Here is a 17,362-nt window from a genome sequence, read left to right on the forward strand (position 1 = left end):
ACTTAAGGACATGACTGCTCATCTGCTGTAGATAGTTTTTTTTTTTTTAAGCCTCCCACTTTTCTTTTGTCCTTCACTTGTTCAGTTTCCTCACATTGTTTTAAGAACACACTACACACTGTGTCAAAATATGGGTTCAAGGTTCTTTATTATTTGTCACATGCATAGTTATACAAGTATAACACACAGTGAAATGTAGCCTGACACGCTCCTCGACATGTGCAAAAATTGGGGGGGGGGGGTGTATAGAGGAAGAACATTATATACATATATATATATATATATATATATATATATATATATATATATATATATATATATATATATAGTATATACACTGGGTGAATGTGCAGTAGTAGCAGCAAGCAGGTGAATTCTGTACATTTATATGAATAGATATCTGACTATTTTACAGGATAGACAATATAAACATATTTAAAATTAAAGGAATTGAAATGTACATTGTGCCTTGGTTTAGTGTCTGGAAGAGAGTCCTGTCTCAGTCAGTTATAGATGATGTGAGAGGGCGGGTGTGTGTGTTTAGGGCACGGATGGCTTGGGGATAGAAGCTCCTCTTGAGTCTCTCTGTCCTTGCCCGGAAGATGCGGAACCTTCTACCAGATTGCAGGTTTTGTCATCTACGGTTCATAACATCATCATAAGATAGACAGAAAATCTGGAGAAATCTCTGTGTGCAAGGGATAAGGCCAAAAATAAGTATTGTATATCTGTAATGTTTGGGCCCCTTGGTAAAATTACACGAAAAGCATGCATGATTCTGTCCTACCCTCAGGAACACTTCCTGAAATCATTGTCTGTGAACACAGTTCACCGTGCCTTCCACAAATGCAGATTAAAGCTCTGTTGTGCAAAAAGAAGCCATCCACCAAAAAAGCCACTGCCTTCTCTGGATTTAAGATAGCCTGTGACAAAGTGGAAAACACTTCTTTTTTAAGCCCTCAGTTCAAAAGCCTGAATCTCTAATGCCTACAGAACCGACAGCTTGCTCATCTGGAAAGGCACTATCAGTGCTGGAAGGTATAAGCATGTTGATGGGTTTGTCTAGCATAAACCTATTTGCTGGAACGTTCAAGACAATTCTACTACACAGCAAAGCAAGACACAAGTTGCCAAAGTTCTTTGTGTTACTCGTGCATGAGGGAGAGAACTGGACGAGCGCCGTTCCTTCACTTGACCCCAGTTGCTCTCGTCTGCTCCCTCGTAACACTGCACTTTATTGAGGTTACATGAATATGCGTAGGTTCATTACCATATGACATCTTACATCTTACATTTGTTTACATACATGTAAACAAAGAGTACCAGTCTGTGCATAGTGTAGGTGTGTTTGCCTGGAAGTCCAGCAGTTCATCTACACAAAAGGGACTTATACTAAAACAGATATAGAGTAGGTTTCCTATAGTATAAATCAGTAAGAGAAGGTATGACCTCTCTCATGACCTTAAGATGTGTGTGCATGCCAGAGTGCTGTGGAAGGCACACAGAGTCTTTGCAGACTGCTAAGGATCAGACATCCTGTAATTATGACCAACACCAACATATGCATGCAGATGACATCTTTTTAATGTTGTTACACCCCGGCCTAGGCAACCGGGGTGCAACGTAGAAAAAACAGAAATAAGGAAAATAAAACCACGAAGGCTCTCCACCAAAATCCCGAAACGAAAATATCCCATAACGAAAGTATTGACAAACCCATTCACAACTATTTACAACAAACTATTTATTTACAACACGGGGGGAGATCGCGACCATGACATACTGAAACACAAGGCTTAAATACATAGAAGGAGCAATAAGGGAAAGGACCACAGGAGGGAAACACAGCTGGGGCAAATTAGACCTGACGAGACAAGGAAACGTAACCTGAACACACTAAGATAACACAGACTTTCAAAGTAAAGCAGGAAATACATGACAGTCACGCAAAAACAAAACACTGACAACACCGAAACGTAACAATGTAAATAAACGAGATCAGCTGCATCTATTCCAATAGCACGGCTTTGTAGTAGGAGGATCCGGTGCTGAACTAGTCTGCCTACAGTTTGGATCTTTCCAGTTCAAAACATTCTATTTCTCATGAATGTAAAATATGGCAAATATTATATGGCAGACTCAGCACTTGAATCCAATATCAAACAAGAATGGGACAACAGTCCTCTCCCAGCAGCTGGTGTCTTCAGCTCCCAGATGTTTACATACTCTTCCTGTCCAAACTGTTTTAAAACATGTCATTGCCATCAAATTCAAAATCACCTTATTTTCTTTCTTAAAATAGCATGTTTTCTCAATTTAATTAGCCGATTGCTCATTTTGAAAAATGCACCATTTTTACCTCCTGGTAACTACTTTGTTTGCTGCTTAGCGACATTTAAAGAAAAAAAATCTGTATTTTTACTGGCATCACTTCCTGACATCAGTGAATGTCCTCCAGCTTTAAGTTGGTCTTTAGTTCCTAAATGGAAATTAGAGCATCTTTAAATGCAGTATAATGTAGCATATACATAGCAGAGAGAACCAGAATCTCAAGACTGGCTTTGATTCAGATGTAGCAGTTACAATGTGCTGAGTCCTGCGTTGTGAAAGTGTGCTGATCATGGAGCACTTATGCTTGCCATGGTCAAATTTGTGACATTCATTCCGGCAACCAACAGAAATGCAGAATGACAGGAAGAAGGTGCATATAGTACAAATAAAGACCATAAGTGGCCACACACAAAAAATGGTTAAACATCAATAGAAAATCCTCACTTTGAAAGCAAATAGTAATTATTATGTAAAACAATGCATCTTTTCAGTTGCAGTCACTCTAGACATCAGTGATACTTATACTTAGAATTAAGATAAACAAAACAAACAACGAAAAAACTAAGACAAAGTTTAAGGCTCTATTTCCAAGTCAGACATGACATCTGTTCCTCTCAGGTAACAGCCAGCTCTACTGAGCATGCTTCAGAGACGGCCAGGTAACCTGAGCTAGACCCACTCATATACACGGTACGTGTTGCAGCACTACAGCAACCAGTAAATGATGGCTCTACAGCAGACAAGCACTACAGGTCATTCTGATGGATCATGTGAGTGGAGTGCACCATATCAGGAGCAGGGTTAAAACACTTGGTTAGGAACAGGTAAGGAACCTGCTAATGTTTTTAATGGATTTCTATGATGACGATCTGACAATGATCTTTTTTAAAATTAATATTTAGATGTTCAGATTAAGAAACCAAGCTGTAGTAGATGACACTGGAATAAAGGTATACAATTTGGTATTTGGTAAATACCAAATTGTAATTGGGTCACTAATAAGCTCTGTTAAAAGCATATTTTCCAAATGTTGTAACTGTCTAGTGAGTTGCCGTGACGATGGTGGGTCAAACTTATCCAAGGAGTCAGTCAACTAATAAGATGGGAAAAGTTTGAACTGGACTGAAACCTAATATCCCATGGTTAACATGTGTGTACCCTGACCATCACACTATCATAAGGCCTGGCGTGCTTCAGTGAAAGTCTCACTAATGTAGTTTCCAGGCAAGTTCGTAGTTTCTTCCCAGCACTTCATTAACCAGTGCAGTTCATCAGGAAATCTAGGCTATATTACCAGCTGGTAATGCCATTTTCAACTTAAACCAGCATGAGGTTGGCTTTACCTCAGGAGGTAGAGCAAGTTAGGTACTAATTGTGACTTCCTAATAATGTACTAACTAATCCAAAGGTCAGTGGTTTGATCCCTGATTGTTTCAGTCTGCATGGTCAAATATCCTGGATAAGATACTAAACCCCAAATTGTGTTTGTTGAAGTGTGACTGTTGGATAGAAAGATGGTAAACAGTGCTTGTATGAATGGGTGAATGAGACATAGACTAGAAAAGTGCCACATAAGAACGAATCCATTCAGTATTACCACTGAAGCTATGTTTGGCTGCTCCCTTTAATCATAAGGAGCCACCACAGCAGGTAGCTGTTTTGACTTGGCTGATTTTTGTTCCTCACACAAACCCAAAGAGATCTGTGTGCCTCCTCGGGATTGAACTGAGGGACCTTCAGACTGTTTTGTGAATGTATGAACCACTACGCTGTGACGTTGCTCAGTGATGTTTTACTAACAGCAGGCAGAAAATCTCTAAAGCAGATATACTAGAAGCTGAACATCCTTAAAACAAAATAACACATCGACTTCAGGAGGCACAGACAGGCTCACTGCCCTCTCATTATAAATGGAGAATGAGTGGAATCTGTCTCCACCTTCAGGTTTCAGGGCGATCACATCTCCGCTGATCAAGTGCAGCAGCAGCTACACTTCCTCCTGAGGAAGAATAACATGGACCAGAAGCTGCTGCTGCTACTGTTCCTCAGTGTAGAGCAAGCTCTCCTACTGTGTGTTCTGATGTCTTATTATTTATATTTTGTTCCTGCACAGTAGATGTGGAGCATCCACAATTTCATTTTTTATGTACAAGGACAATAAAGGGCAGTTCTATTCTGTTCCACTACAAATGTATATTTGTCCTGGTCCTAGGTTCTTGCGTTTACTTATTATTACTGTTATTCTGTGCCTGAAGATTTAGATTACTATCTGATGATTGACTTTCTATCATACTGTTAATTCTGAGTGTCAGTTCTTGTTGTATTGTGTGAAGTCTGTTGGCTGTTTAGTTTCTATGAAATTTTGGCTACAAGTCTAGATTGCTTTACTGTTATGGTGTTCGGTCTGAGTTCTTTGTTTTCTGTCTCATCCACATGTGTCTTGTCAAGAGACAACAAAGAGACACAAAACAGCTTTAAAGAAATACAGTACACAAAAAAGAGATGCACCACAAAACAACTTTTTTTTTTGGCTGCTCCCTTTAAGTGTTGTCACAGCCGATCATCTGCCTCCATCTAACCCTATCCTCTATCAACAATTTCTGTTCCCCTTCACTACATCCATAAACTTTTTCAGAGGTCTTCCTCGTTTCCTCCTGCCTGGCATTTCCATCTTCAACATCCTTTGTCTAATATATCCACTTCCAACTCGAGTTTCTAACTCTGTCCCCAAACTGCTCACCCTGAGCTGTCCCTCTGATGATGTCCATCCTGGTCACTCTGTCACTTGCACGTCAGCCTCTTGTCTTTTTCTTAGAGCTACTGCCTCCAAACCCTGCATCATAGTAGGTCTCACTACTGTCTTGTAAACCTTCCCTTTCTTGCTGCTATCCTTTTGACACAAATCCCCCTGACACCATCTCCACCTACTCCACTCTGCCTACACTCTCTTCTTCACCTCTTGTGTACTGTCTGTTGCTGTGGATAGTTGACCCCAGATATTTAAAGTTGTCTACCCTCACTCCTCTATTCCTAGGAGCTTCACTGTTACACCTGTCTCCCAGGTGTCTACTGTCTCTTCAGTAGTATTAAGACGAACTATAATGTCAGTTAAAACAGTTCCCTACAAAAGAAAGCTATGCAAAAGAACAACAGTGTCGAGACTCACAAAAATGGGGCAACATGACAGAGACAAAAGAGATTAACGTGACACACAAAGATGCATGAAATGACAACAAAGAGACTTGATGTGATGAAAAACAGACACAAAACAACTACCAAGAAATTCAAAATCACTATGTAAAAATGCACGAGATCAGAGTGCAGCTGTACATTTACAACAGTGAAAAAAGAGCTTAGTGAAGATGGAAGCTCCACATTGAGTTCAGTGTTAATAAAACATAATGCTTAAATAGCTCTTAAATCAGGTTTAAGTGGTGCTTAGACATTATTGTTTCAACCAGCAGTGCTGTCTGCGCTAGGAATAAACTGCAAAATGCGTTTCTTGTATAGGAGATAAAAGTCTGCCGGGTTGAAATATAATTGCACTCTGTAATGAATGTGTTGTCTTGCTGGTCAATCTGATGAGCCATTCTGCTTTATGGTTATTGTGGAGTAGCTTACATTTGTTTATCACCAGAGAAAAGTCCATTAGTAAAAGAGCTTCAGCAGAAACATGATAGGCCTCATTTGGCTACAATGTCGAGCTGTTATCCATCAGTCAGCCTCCTCTGGGGACAAACTCTATCTCCCCAGTGCTGCCTAACACACAAGTACACATGGTGATGCATTACCATTTAGCTTTATTTGTTTGCTTAGCAACAGAGAGCAAACGTGTACTTGGTGATTATTTTCAGTCTGTGAAAACACCTATGAAGACGTCTGTATGTGTTTTATTCATGATGTCACTCATTCGTCTGCAGTACTTGTGTGTTGTTCTTTTCAGGAAGCTGCAGGCTAAGGTCCACACTCAGCCATGCAGGTCTGACTACACAAGATGGGTGATTATGGTGTTTTTACAGTGATACAATTACGTCTTTTTGTAGGACAAACGGATGATAATGGCGATACGGATAAAGCTGTATCAGGTTACGACCCTGTGGAAGAGAGGCCTCATCATCACTGCACTGTAACACAACATGTACAGTGAGTAGTACACATGGTTTTCTTGCATCGCAGAGGCCCACTGCAGGCAGTTAAGATTATGCAAATTTCTTTTCAGATATTTTGCTGATGTTGTTGCTGCTAGTCATCAGCGCCCAGCGCATGTCCCAAGTCCCGTTGTGTCCTGCTTCCTGTATGGTTTGTTCTGAGGATGCTGTCATCTGCCAAAGACTGACTAAAATTATAGGTAAAAAAAATATGCCCTCTATAACTGAAAGCTGAGCCTAAATAAGTGCATAGTCCTACTGTACGGTAGTCATATGAAAAACGTTATTTGTCAGTATTCAGAGCTGAAGACAGCAAAACACGAGAGAAAAGGAACTAACAAAATAAAGGAGAAAGTAACTAAACAGGTAAACACTGAACACAGACATGAAGGATTAACAATCGAATAAGAGGGTACTGGGATATGGAGGACTGGGAGAGTTACGTTACACTGAAATAAAGCATTTCATGCTTTAATAATCAATTGTAAATTAATAAAATAATTTGCTAATTACTTTTTGATTATGTTTGTTTTGTTTGTTTTTTTAAAAAAATATCCATTATATGGTAATTTAATGGACAAAAACACAAGGAAGTTTGATTAGTTTCCAAGTTTATTTGTGAAAGCAGACATTAGCTTACTAAAAACGGTAGAATTAAACCCGATTCTTTGATCCCCTTGATAGAACAGAGAAAACCCGACTCAGAGTGGTCAAAACATTTATAATTCTTTATTCAATCATCTTCCGGAAGAGAGAGCCCTGCACAGCCCATAGCCAGCTGCAGAATCTCTAACATTAGAAGCTCAGCCTGTGTCTCATATAGTGTTATTTTGGTACTTCACACGTCACACAGTTTCAATACAAACAACTCCTTATATGTCAGTAGCTTCCTCTTTTTCTGTCTAACTTCCTCTATTTATTAATATGCGTGTACAGCTGCACACGGACTTCCTGTTTTTCAGTCTGGCTGAGCACTTAGTTTGTGAGTCAAAAGTGCCCTTGGTTTACAAGCCTTCATTACTAAAATACATAAAACCATATAATCAGCAAATAAGCATTAAGAATATATATATATATATATTTATTTATTTCTTAACAGTAGCTAGCTAGTACCCCCATATCACAAACTAACACAAGCCTACAAGGGTGGGGCTACCTGGAGTGATGCTAATGTTACGTGCTACTTTCGTGTTACCTTCCGCAATTCGTAATTCATAATACTAATTTGCAAATGGATTGACTAATACATATTTTATTGCACAATGCATTATAAAATGACAAAATGTAATAATAATAAAATCAATCCTTAAAGCTCAAAGAAACACAAAAGCCAGTATTGCAAAATATAAACTAAAGAAAACCAACAGAATTTGACATTACTAAAAACTGTCATATATTACACTTTTTTATAAGCTTATGATGTAGCATAATGCAAAATGTACCACTTTAATGTGGTACATTTACTTCTTATGTATGTAACCGAAAGGCACTAATATGCTGATGATGTTGTGTGTTTTTGTATGCCTTGACCAGTTGCTCCGAATACCACACAGGCTCTGCTGCTAACAGAAGGCTCAATTTCTACAGTTCCGCCTGCCTCACTGTCTGAGCTGAGCAACATTACAGTCATTGGTGAGTAAACTGGTGAGTTCTGAGAATTGCAAAACAGCAACAATAGTGGTAAGACAAGTTGATTCTGTTCACGGGGGGCATGTTCTGATATGTTCTGATTTAGGACCTGGGTGGCTTGGGGATAGAAGCTCCTCTTGAGTCTCTCTGTTCTTGCCCGTATGGTATGGAACCTTCTGCCTGATTGCAGAAGTTTGAACAGTTTATTGAAGGATGGGACGGGTCCTTCAAAGTAAAGCAAAGTTAGTTTAACCCTGGAGAACCCATGGGGTCAGATCCGACACCACTGGTTTACTAGGGAACCCATGGGGTCAAATTTGACCCCATGGGTTCTCCAGGGTTAAATAGTGAATCAAAAAGCAGCCACAATGGTCAAGAGGGGTATTTGAAGGTAGCAAGCAAAAGCTTCTAATGCAGCTTTTCATATTCATTCTATGATAAATTTTGCCTCTCAAATTTACAAAAAATAAAGACTCGAGACTAACTACACACAAGCAAGGCAATTAGTCTTGCTTGTGTTACATGTTCCCTCTTAGTACAGCCTTTAACTTTTGATCCATAGAGGTCAGTGTGCCAAACCCTTTTGCTAGATGAAATAGAGTTACTTTTAAAACTTTGACCCACTAAACTTCAGAAGAAAGTCCTCTGCACCATAAAAATACTGCAAAGCAATGGCAGATGACAGACAGAAAAAGAACAAAAGAAGGGAAATTGTCCTTTTCTTTTTTTTAGAAACAATAGCATAGCCAGGCAACAGGACATCTTTCACTTTTTAGATGCATTAAAACATTTAGACTCCCGGTTTTATAGTGTTCAAATGTATTTCTCCCTGCTGATCATCCAGGTTTGAGTCATAACAACATCTCAGAACTTGGTAAAGAGTCCTTCAGAAATCTGCCCTTCCTCCGCACATTACTGCTGGACCACAACCTCCTGAACAGTGAGTCTCTACAGGGTGGAGCTCTGATGAATCTAACCCAGCTACAGGTCCTTACCTTGGGCCATAATATCATTAGCACGGTAGGTACCTTTGCTGGGGAAAATGCTACTATTTGCAACAGTAGCATTTTCAGTTGAGAGATTTTACAGTTAAGTGATTACTTCATTAATCAGGGATAGTAAGTCATGGAAAAGATGGATGTAGCCGTTGTCACTTTACCAGCTGAAGGCTCGAGCTGAACATCTTAGTTTTTTGAAGACCTGATGTGACTAACTCATCATATATGGTGAAGCATATCCTCCTTTTCTCCTTCTGGACACCTATGGGGACAGTAATGAGCAAAATGAGCATCATATTGTATTCAGCAAAAATTGAAACCAGAGATAGAAGTCACAAATGATGAGTAAAGTGTTTACTGAGGTAATAGAGCAAGGCTGCCCAGGGTAATCTTCCTATGGAAGCTGAACCTTTTTCTACCTGCTGGCATTTAGAAAGAAGATAACCTTTATATAAAACATAGACAGTAAAACCAAATACTATGTGCAGATGGTAGTAGATGTTTATCGTCTTCCACAACGTTTCTTGTGCATTTAAAGAACATACAGCATTTTAAGTTTTGGGACTAAATACATGAAGTAAGAATCAACTCTGTGTTGCTGTGTAGATCCAGGGTGGCTGGTTTAAAGGTGCCAAGGCTCTGCAGAGTCTTACACTGGAGGGAAACCTGCTCACCAGCTTAGATTCTCGTTCCTTCCCTCTAAATGACCTCAGAGAACTCAGGAATCTGGATCTGTCAGATAATCTGATTGAGCATGTGGAGAGAAACAGGTAAGAAGTTAATATTACAATGTTTATTTATTTCCTTCCTTTAAAAGAAATAAAGGACCTTCACCAAACCTAATGTAATATATATATAAAACCCTTTGTGTCTTAGTTTCCGTGGCTTGGTGAGCCTGACGACTCTGGATCTTTCCAGAAACCGCCTGAGTTCTGCTCCTGTGGATGCTTTTTCTTACCTCACCTGGCTGACAAATCTCAACCTGGACCTCAACTCATGGAACTGCTCCTGTCAGCTGCTGGAGCTCGCCAACTTCCTGTCCACCTTCATCCAACAACCTGACAAGGTACAGGAACTCCCCCCACTAAACCTACGTCCACTCACCAGTACAACCTGAACTGACTTAAATCTTTTCTCTTTCTATTTGTGCTGATCTCAGATCCTCTACAATGGCCGTAGGATGGTTTGTGCGAGCGCTGACAACCCAGCTGTAACCACAGTGCTGGAGCTGACCGATGCCAATTGTGTCCCGTCCAATCAGAACATCACAGTGCATATAGAGCCAAGAGCCAGCGTAACGCCTCAGTTGTATGCTCGAGATCTAGCCATCACTGCAGTCATCTGCTTTATTGGTGAGAATGATAAACAACACAGGATAAAAGAACAATGATTTAACTCTTAGACGTTAATGAAAGAATAAGAAAAGAGGAGTATTAGATGGAGAATCATAAGCACAGAACACCCAGCTGAAGCAACACAGTTCTAAATGATCAACATTCGAAAATAAAAACAGGAGAAAAATACACTGCAGAACCTTTAATACCCAATCATACTCATTCTCCTGTGCTTCAGGTGGCGTTGGCTTGACTCTGCTGATAGTTCTGATTTACTATCAAGTGTCTCGAAAGAAAAAAATGAAAGAAATTAAAAGACTGAAAGAGCAAGAAGGAGGAAGCAGCAGCACAGCTAACCACCGTGTTAATCACCTCGATGTTAGAGAGAGGAGGAGGGATGTTTTCTTGCAAGAAAACAGCAGGCAGCAGTGGAACAAGGACGCCGTGACTTTGGACACATGGGCAAATGAACCCAGAGACCAGTTTAGATTTAGAACTGATGAGAACGGTGGCTGTTTCAGCTGTGCTGACTGCAGCAGTGATGCACCACAGCTGAACCCAATGAGAAGAGAAAACAGGATGAATGGAGGGATTGAGGCAGAGGTGGACAGAGAAAGGAGAAAAATAAGAAGGATACCCGACGAGGAGGGGAAAAGGACAGAAGTTCAGCATAGAATCTTGAACAGGGACACCCCTAACAAGTCTGTTTTTCAAGAAAATACAAATTCATCTTCTTATCCACAGAGTGAAGCCTTTAATCAGAGAGCAGAGATCCTGCCAGCCCGGAAGAACGGCAGAAATGTGAACAATCACAGGACACACGCAGAAGTAAAGATTAAAGGATATGAGAGTTTACGCTGTGAAAGTTGTCACAGGACATACAGAGCAGAGCAGGACATGAGACAACGGAAGATTGGGACCAATCCAGGAGACTTTGCTTTCCCTAATGGCTTCTCTTCTCAGTACAGGCTGAATGAAAGCGGAAGGAATGCTCATAACCACTCTGACATGATGAAGAACACAGAGTTGAGAAAAGTAATCAGAAATGTGTCGTTTGATCTGCAGAGTTCAAGAACCCTGGAGGAAGGAAACAGTCAAATTGAGGACAAGAGAGAGGAGGACGTAATAAGAGACAAAAGAAAGAGAAGAGAAAAGAGGCAGAAAGTTCAGTCCAGCCGGTTGGTGAAGGTCAAACTAAACTTGAATCCACTAAGAAAAAGCAAAGTCCATCCAAGGAAGAAAAATGAGCAGGGTCCTTTGGAGAAAAGCAGCTCCAAGAAAAGCAAAGAAAAAAGAAAGGATGGAAAAGAACGTGAGGAGAAGGAAGAAAAAGGAAAGTCTAGCAAGAAAAAAATTGGAAAATCCTCCAAGATTGAGACATCGGCTGAGGTTGGAATCAAGGAAGAAGAGGTCGGAGGAGAGGAAGGACAGAAAAGCCAAACACCCTCTGAAAAAACAACTTCCAAAAGTGATAACAATGACCAGAAAAGTACAGAAGACAGTAGATACCCAGAGAACAACCAGTCTGTGCAAAGCAGCAGTGCTGCTGACCAATCAGGGTCCACTATTGTTAGTGGACATGGGCAAAGTCTGCTGGGTAATAAGTATCAAGGAACTGGCCTGACTCTGGGTAGTGCTCAGCATTCGTCTACCAACCTCTCACTGCTTGGCTCAGCTGGCTCACAGCTAAGCGGCAGCAGCCTCTCTCTTCCAGGGGGGAACTTTCTGCTCAGCACCTTGGCCTCAGGATCAAATTTGCTGTTCCCCAGAGGTCCAGCTCCTAGTATAGCATTCAGTGGGCCTAACGTGGCTCCAAGCAGTGCTCCAGACATGCTTATTAGAGAAGCTGCAGGGGGAGTTCTGTCTGCTGCTAACCCTTTACATGCAAGTGCAACACCTCAGACCGGAGGAGCTCCCTTGAACTTAGCAGCAAACCCAGGTGTTAATCCTGCAGTTGTCCAGTCCCCCTCTCAGAGCCAAATGCTTCCTGACAGTGCTCCTCTTGTAGCCATGCCAAAACCTGAACTAGTGCAGGGACAAGTCATTCAGAATGCAGGACTGCATGAGCTATCTGTTGAACCTCAAACATCCATGACCAAAGAGAACCTCCCTGCCTCGCAGGATTGTATGTCTGAGGTTGCCCCCAAAAGACTCGAACCAGCGAGCACAGTGGAGAATATATCAATTAGTAACAGTCAGGCAGAGACTGGGAATGTATCTGTTGGTACAATAGCTGATATATCAGTAGGGGGTGTGGCTCAAACTGAGGTGCCTGCAGTGGAAAGGTCTGGAGCCAGCATGCAGGAGGCAGGCGTATCAGGTGTGCCCGGTATATCCACAGAGAGTGAATCCTCCACAGCAGGTGCTCTGCTGCAGCAAGAGTACCTGCCTGAGGAAGGAGGCTCCCCTTCCCTCAGGAGGAAGCTGAGACTGGTGCTTCCTGAGAAGACATCCAGCCGTCCTCTCACTGCTCTGGAGAGGAAAATACGTTAGAAGCTAACTCAGTATTTAAACTACTTTTTATCTGAGTAAAAGGAGCTAATGTTACTACTGAATCATTTTGAGATTTAGAGGATTTCATATTGTTTATTTTTTATCAATTAGTATTTTTGCATTTTAAAATCATTCATGGCCTTTGAAGCAGCATTTGAATAAAATTACATCACATGAAAACCATTTAGTGGCTTTGCTGCAGCTTTCTGTCGTTCCTCACAATCTTCATCTACAGATGGTATTTCCTTGTGTGTTGTGACAGTATAGTTAAAAATGACGACATTTATTCGTGGACATGAAGCACAGTTTCATGTAAGGCGGAGCTGTTGCTTAGTTCAGCTGCTAACTTACAACAGCCATTCACACATTTGAGGTTATAATTGCTCGAGTAGTACAGTAAGTTCTACGGTAAATACAGTAGTGAAATAAAGACAACATCTTTCAGTGATCTGAGGACTAAAACACTGTAACTTTGACCTTTATGCAGATTGCAGCAGGTTTCTGGGGTTTTGGTGTGCATGCAGGATTGGGTTTCAGTTTTGGCCCTAGGGTGGCTGTTTGCAGAGGATTAGGTTTCCTGGTCACACTGCAGAGCTCTACATGCTACCTACACAGGGGTCCATTTACTGTCTGAGCTTTCCTCCTCCCGTGAGTCACTGTGATACATTATACTGTCGAACGTCACTATCTTGTTAATGTTGTTCATGGATATGATCACAGAGAAGGTGTCTGTGGTCCTGATTCTTAGACGGCATTGCATTTCTAAGAACAATAACTTTATTTGTATATCTGTTTTTAAAACACACAGTTTTAAAAAAAGTGCTTCACAGATTGGATAGAAGCACGTGTTAATAATAAGTGTACATTTAAACACACAAATACTTACATTAACTGCTGCATGCACACTTCAACACATATATAAGAAGAATGAGAGCCAAAAATTAAAGATGAGGGTAAAGGTAACTTATAAAAACACTTTTTTAATACAAACCAAACATTGAGCTGACCTGATAAGGCAGAGGAGGGCTGTTCCGAAGTTTTGGAGCTCCAACCTAAAAATTGTGGTCACAAAAAATTCATTTCACTTCAGTTTTATTTATATAGTACCAAAGAGAAAAAATGGCAACAATCAAACAACCCCCTCTGAGCAAGCACTTGGTGATAGCGGGGAGAAAAAAAACTCCTTTTTAAAAAGAAGAAATCAGACTCAGGGAGGGGCAGCTTTGGGTGAGGAAAAGAAGACAGGGCAAAAGACATACTGTGGAATAATATCTAACGATTAAATGCAGAGTGGTGAATAAACACACAATGAATTAAAACAAAGTGAGTGAAGAAAGCCTAGACCTAGTGCAGTTTAAGTAAGGGAAGATTCAGGGTTACCTAATACAGTATAAGCTTCATCAAAAAGGAAAGTTTGATCTTAGAAGCAGATCCAAACTAGGAGCTGGTTCCACACAGCGCTGCTTCCCATTATACTTAAAAACCCAGAGCGGGAACCACAAGTAAGCCTGTAGTCTGTTAGCAAAGTGGGGTGATATGGTACTATGAGGTCTTTAAGATAAGATGGGGCCTGATTATTAGATTAACACGGAGCCAATGAAGAGAAGTTATCATGGGACAACTATCTTTCTAGTCCGTGTCAGTACACTTGTTGTAGCACTTTGGATCAATTGAAAGCTTTTCTGGGAGTTTATAGGACACCCTGATAATAATGAACTAGAGTAGTCCAGCTTAGAAGTAATAAATACAATTAGTAGCATTTTAGCATCTGTTGTTTGTAATGTGTTTGTAATTTTAGAGATACTGCAAAATGCAAGAAAGCAGTCCTACATATTTGCTTAATTCAAAGGTATTGAAAGACAAAAACCTCAAAGATTTCTCACAGTGTTTCTGGAGGCCAAGTAATGCCACCCAGAGTAAGTATTTGGTTTCTAAGATTTCTAGGGCTGAGTACAAATACCTCAGTTTGATCTGAATTTAGGAGCAGCTTGTTAATTTGTAACACACCTAGATGGAGAAAGATTTTTACAAAGGTAAGGACTTTTCAGCAAGCAAACTTTATAAACAGGCTATAAAAAGCCTATTTTAATGTCCTAATTCTTTGTAGAGCTTTCAAAACAGATATTGGATTGATATATGATGTGTTGCTGAATTATATATATTGCATAAAAACATACTACTACTACAAAGTTTGGTATGGTTTTGTACAGGCTAAACTGGTTAGCTGGCAGTAGCAGTGTAGTTTGCAGTGATGCACTATGGTGGGCTGATGCATAGCATGCTGTGGTGTTTAATGTAATCATTACATCAAGAGTAAAACATGTATATTTGAGGTCATGATGCTGATTAGATTCACTCACAGACTCCCTTTCATACTAGCTTCCTTAGTGTCCAGGGGATGGAAATCAGCCATAGAGCTTGTGAAACATCGGCTTATATGTTGTTGAATTCAGTGGGGTTGATCCTCAAAACACAGTGAATATCAGAGTAGCAGCACAGGCCAGCTGATTGCAGCCTTACACAAAGGAAAATTGACTGAAAGTCACAAAACAACTCATGAAACATTTTTCTATGCATGTCTTCTCTCCCAGCTGCACCACAACACCTGACTTTAGGGCTCCCCCTTAGGGATACACCCTGGACAGGTTGCCAGGATGTTGCAGCATATAACTATATAATGTATAAGTAACATGAAGCTATGCACCAATAGATTTTTTTTTTCTTCAAAAATCATCTCTTTTCTTACATTGGTCTGTTTCCCATTACATCCCATGTAACTCTTTTACTTTCCAAAAGTAGAGTAACACACTGCAGCCCCCCCCCCCCCCCAAACCCCCCCCCCTACCATTCAACATATTTCTAGTTGTATGCACACTATTTTATTCACTCCATTACTTCACAGCTAAATCTGGTGCTTTTCCAACAAAATCAGCTTAGATGACGTGACGATGATGGATTTAGGGATAGTGTAATAACACCGGGAAATGTATGACATATAAGAAGTGGTTGCAGTCCTTGCCTGTGGTTGTTAGGGGGCAGTGTGTACCTGCACACACAAACGGAGGCACCCTTTCAGCAGCTGCACTTTTGATTTATGACTCACTTTGGAGACATAATTATAACAGAGGGGAAAATACCTAATTTGCTAGAGTTAGGGGCCTGAGTATTGAATTTGAACTCATTTTACCAAAAAGACAAAGGCTGACAGGAGAGAATGAAACCATTTAACATTTGATATGATCTTCTAAAATATCAAAATGTCAAATGTACACAGGTTTATATTCTGTGGAGGGGGAGGTTTCCCTCAGTATAAAGGTTTAACACTTATGATAGACCAAAGATGGTTTTGTGGGCAAAAATTATTCTTTTTCAAGGTACCAAAACAGATCTGGACTGGACTCCAGATACCCCCCAAACAGGTAACCTGTTTGGTTTTCTCTTCACCACTTTCTCTCTTTAGAAACCATGATGGCTTCGCCATAGAGTACAGAATAAGTCCAGAACAAATCAAAAACCCAGAACACTACCACAGTAAAACGCTATACAAATACAGGCCATTTACCATTTACAGTAAGTGCAATGATCTAGCAACAACTGAGGACCTAGTAGCAGGAGAGTAATCAAATTGCACTCAGGTAGATCATTACTTAACTGTTTCCAGGTGCATCAACAAGGAAGGTAGGAGAGCCAGCAAGACCTTGCCGCTGAAACAAACAAGCAGAGTTACAACAAACACACATGCACACCACAGAAGAGAGAAGCGTTCGAGCATAAGGTGGAGAAACGGTAGAAAACGATGGTAAACACAGGAGGACAAGGAGACCATGACGTACCCCCTACCCCACCCCTCAACAATAAGAGGCTCCAGATGACCTAACCTGGCTTGTTGGAATGCCTACGTTGAAAATCTCTAACCAAGGAGGCATCCTTGACTGTGGAACCAAAGTCCTCTCCTCTGGCAGATATCCTTTCCAATCAACTATCCGGTCTTTAAGTGATGACATGACAAATCCTGCTTCCGGGCCCAAACTACCCTGTGTTTAATAAGGCCTTTGTGTTTTTAATATGTTTTAATGCTTTGTATCTTGTTCTATTTAATCTCAACAGTGATCACAGTCAGTGATCACTGTCGGCCTCTCTCGGTTTTTATTACCTCTATTCATTTTAAAGCTCAGTTTTTAAAATCTTATGATGTAACTACAGCCCATGCAGCAGTATATTAATGACTAACCTCGTATTGTGGATGGATTATCTCAGTTGTTCTCGTGACTCAAGTTCGGTCCGTTTACAGCATCCTGTCATGCGATTGCATTTGTTTGTAACCATCGGGAACCCTCGCGTTAACTTTTATCGGGTGGGAAAAAGTTAGCGTTCATCCTCCAGCTTCACTGTTTTAATTATGCTAACATAGCTGTGTCACTAGCGATCA

General features: G+C 40.6%; 1 protein-coding gene across 1 annotated transcript; it reads left to right on the forward strand.

The window, feature by feature from the left end:
* The first annotated feature begins 4,353 nt into the window (after window positions 1–4,353).
* LOC147331929 (uncharacterized) lies at window positions 4,354–13,036 on the forward strand. The gene is made up of 8 exons (XM_086290536.1): window positions 4,354–6,474; window positions 6,551–6,679; window positions 8,013–8,111; window positions 8,953–9,128; window positions 9,713–9,876; window positions 9,983–10,172; window positions 10,266–10,458; window positions 10,679–13,036. Exons 1-8 carry the CDS (start codon window positions 6,468–6,470, stop codon window positions 12,931–12,933), a joined length of 3,213 nt encoding a protein of 1,070 aa, XP_086146662.1. The 5' UTR covers window positions 4,354–6,467; the 3' UTR covers window positions 12,934–13,036.
* Window positions 13,037–17,362: the final 4,326 nt, after the last annotated feature.

Source organism: Aulonocara sp. 'chitande type north' Nkhata Bay, linkage group LG4 (genome assembly GCF_057382095.1).
Source record: "Aulonocara sp. 'chitande type north' Nkhata Bay isolate Kocher_YH1m ecotype deep benthic linkage group LG4, A_spYH_male_GT1.1, whole genome shotgun sequence".
In the NCBI taxonomy this organism is placed as follows: domain Eukaryota; kingdom Metazoa; phylum Chordata; class Actinopteri; order Cichliformes; family Cichlidae; genus Aulonocara; species Aulonocara sp. 'chitande type north' Nkhata Bay.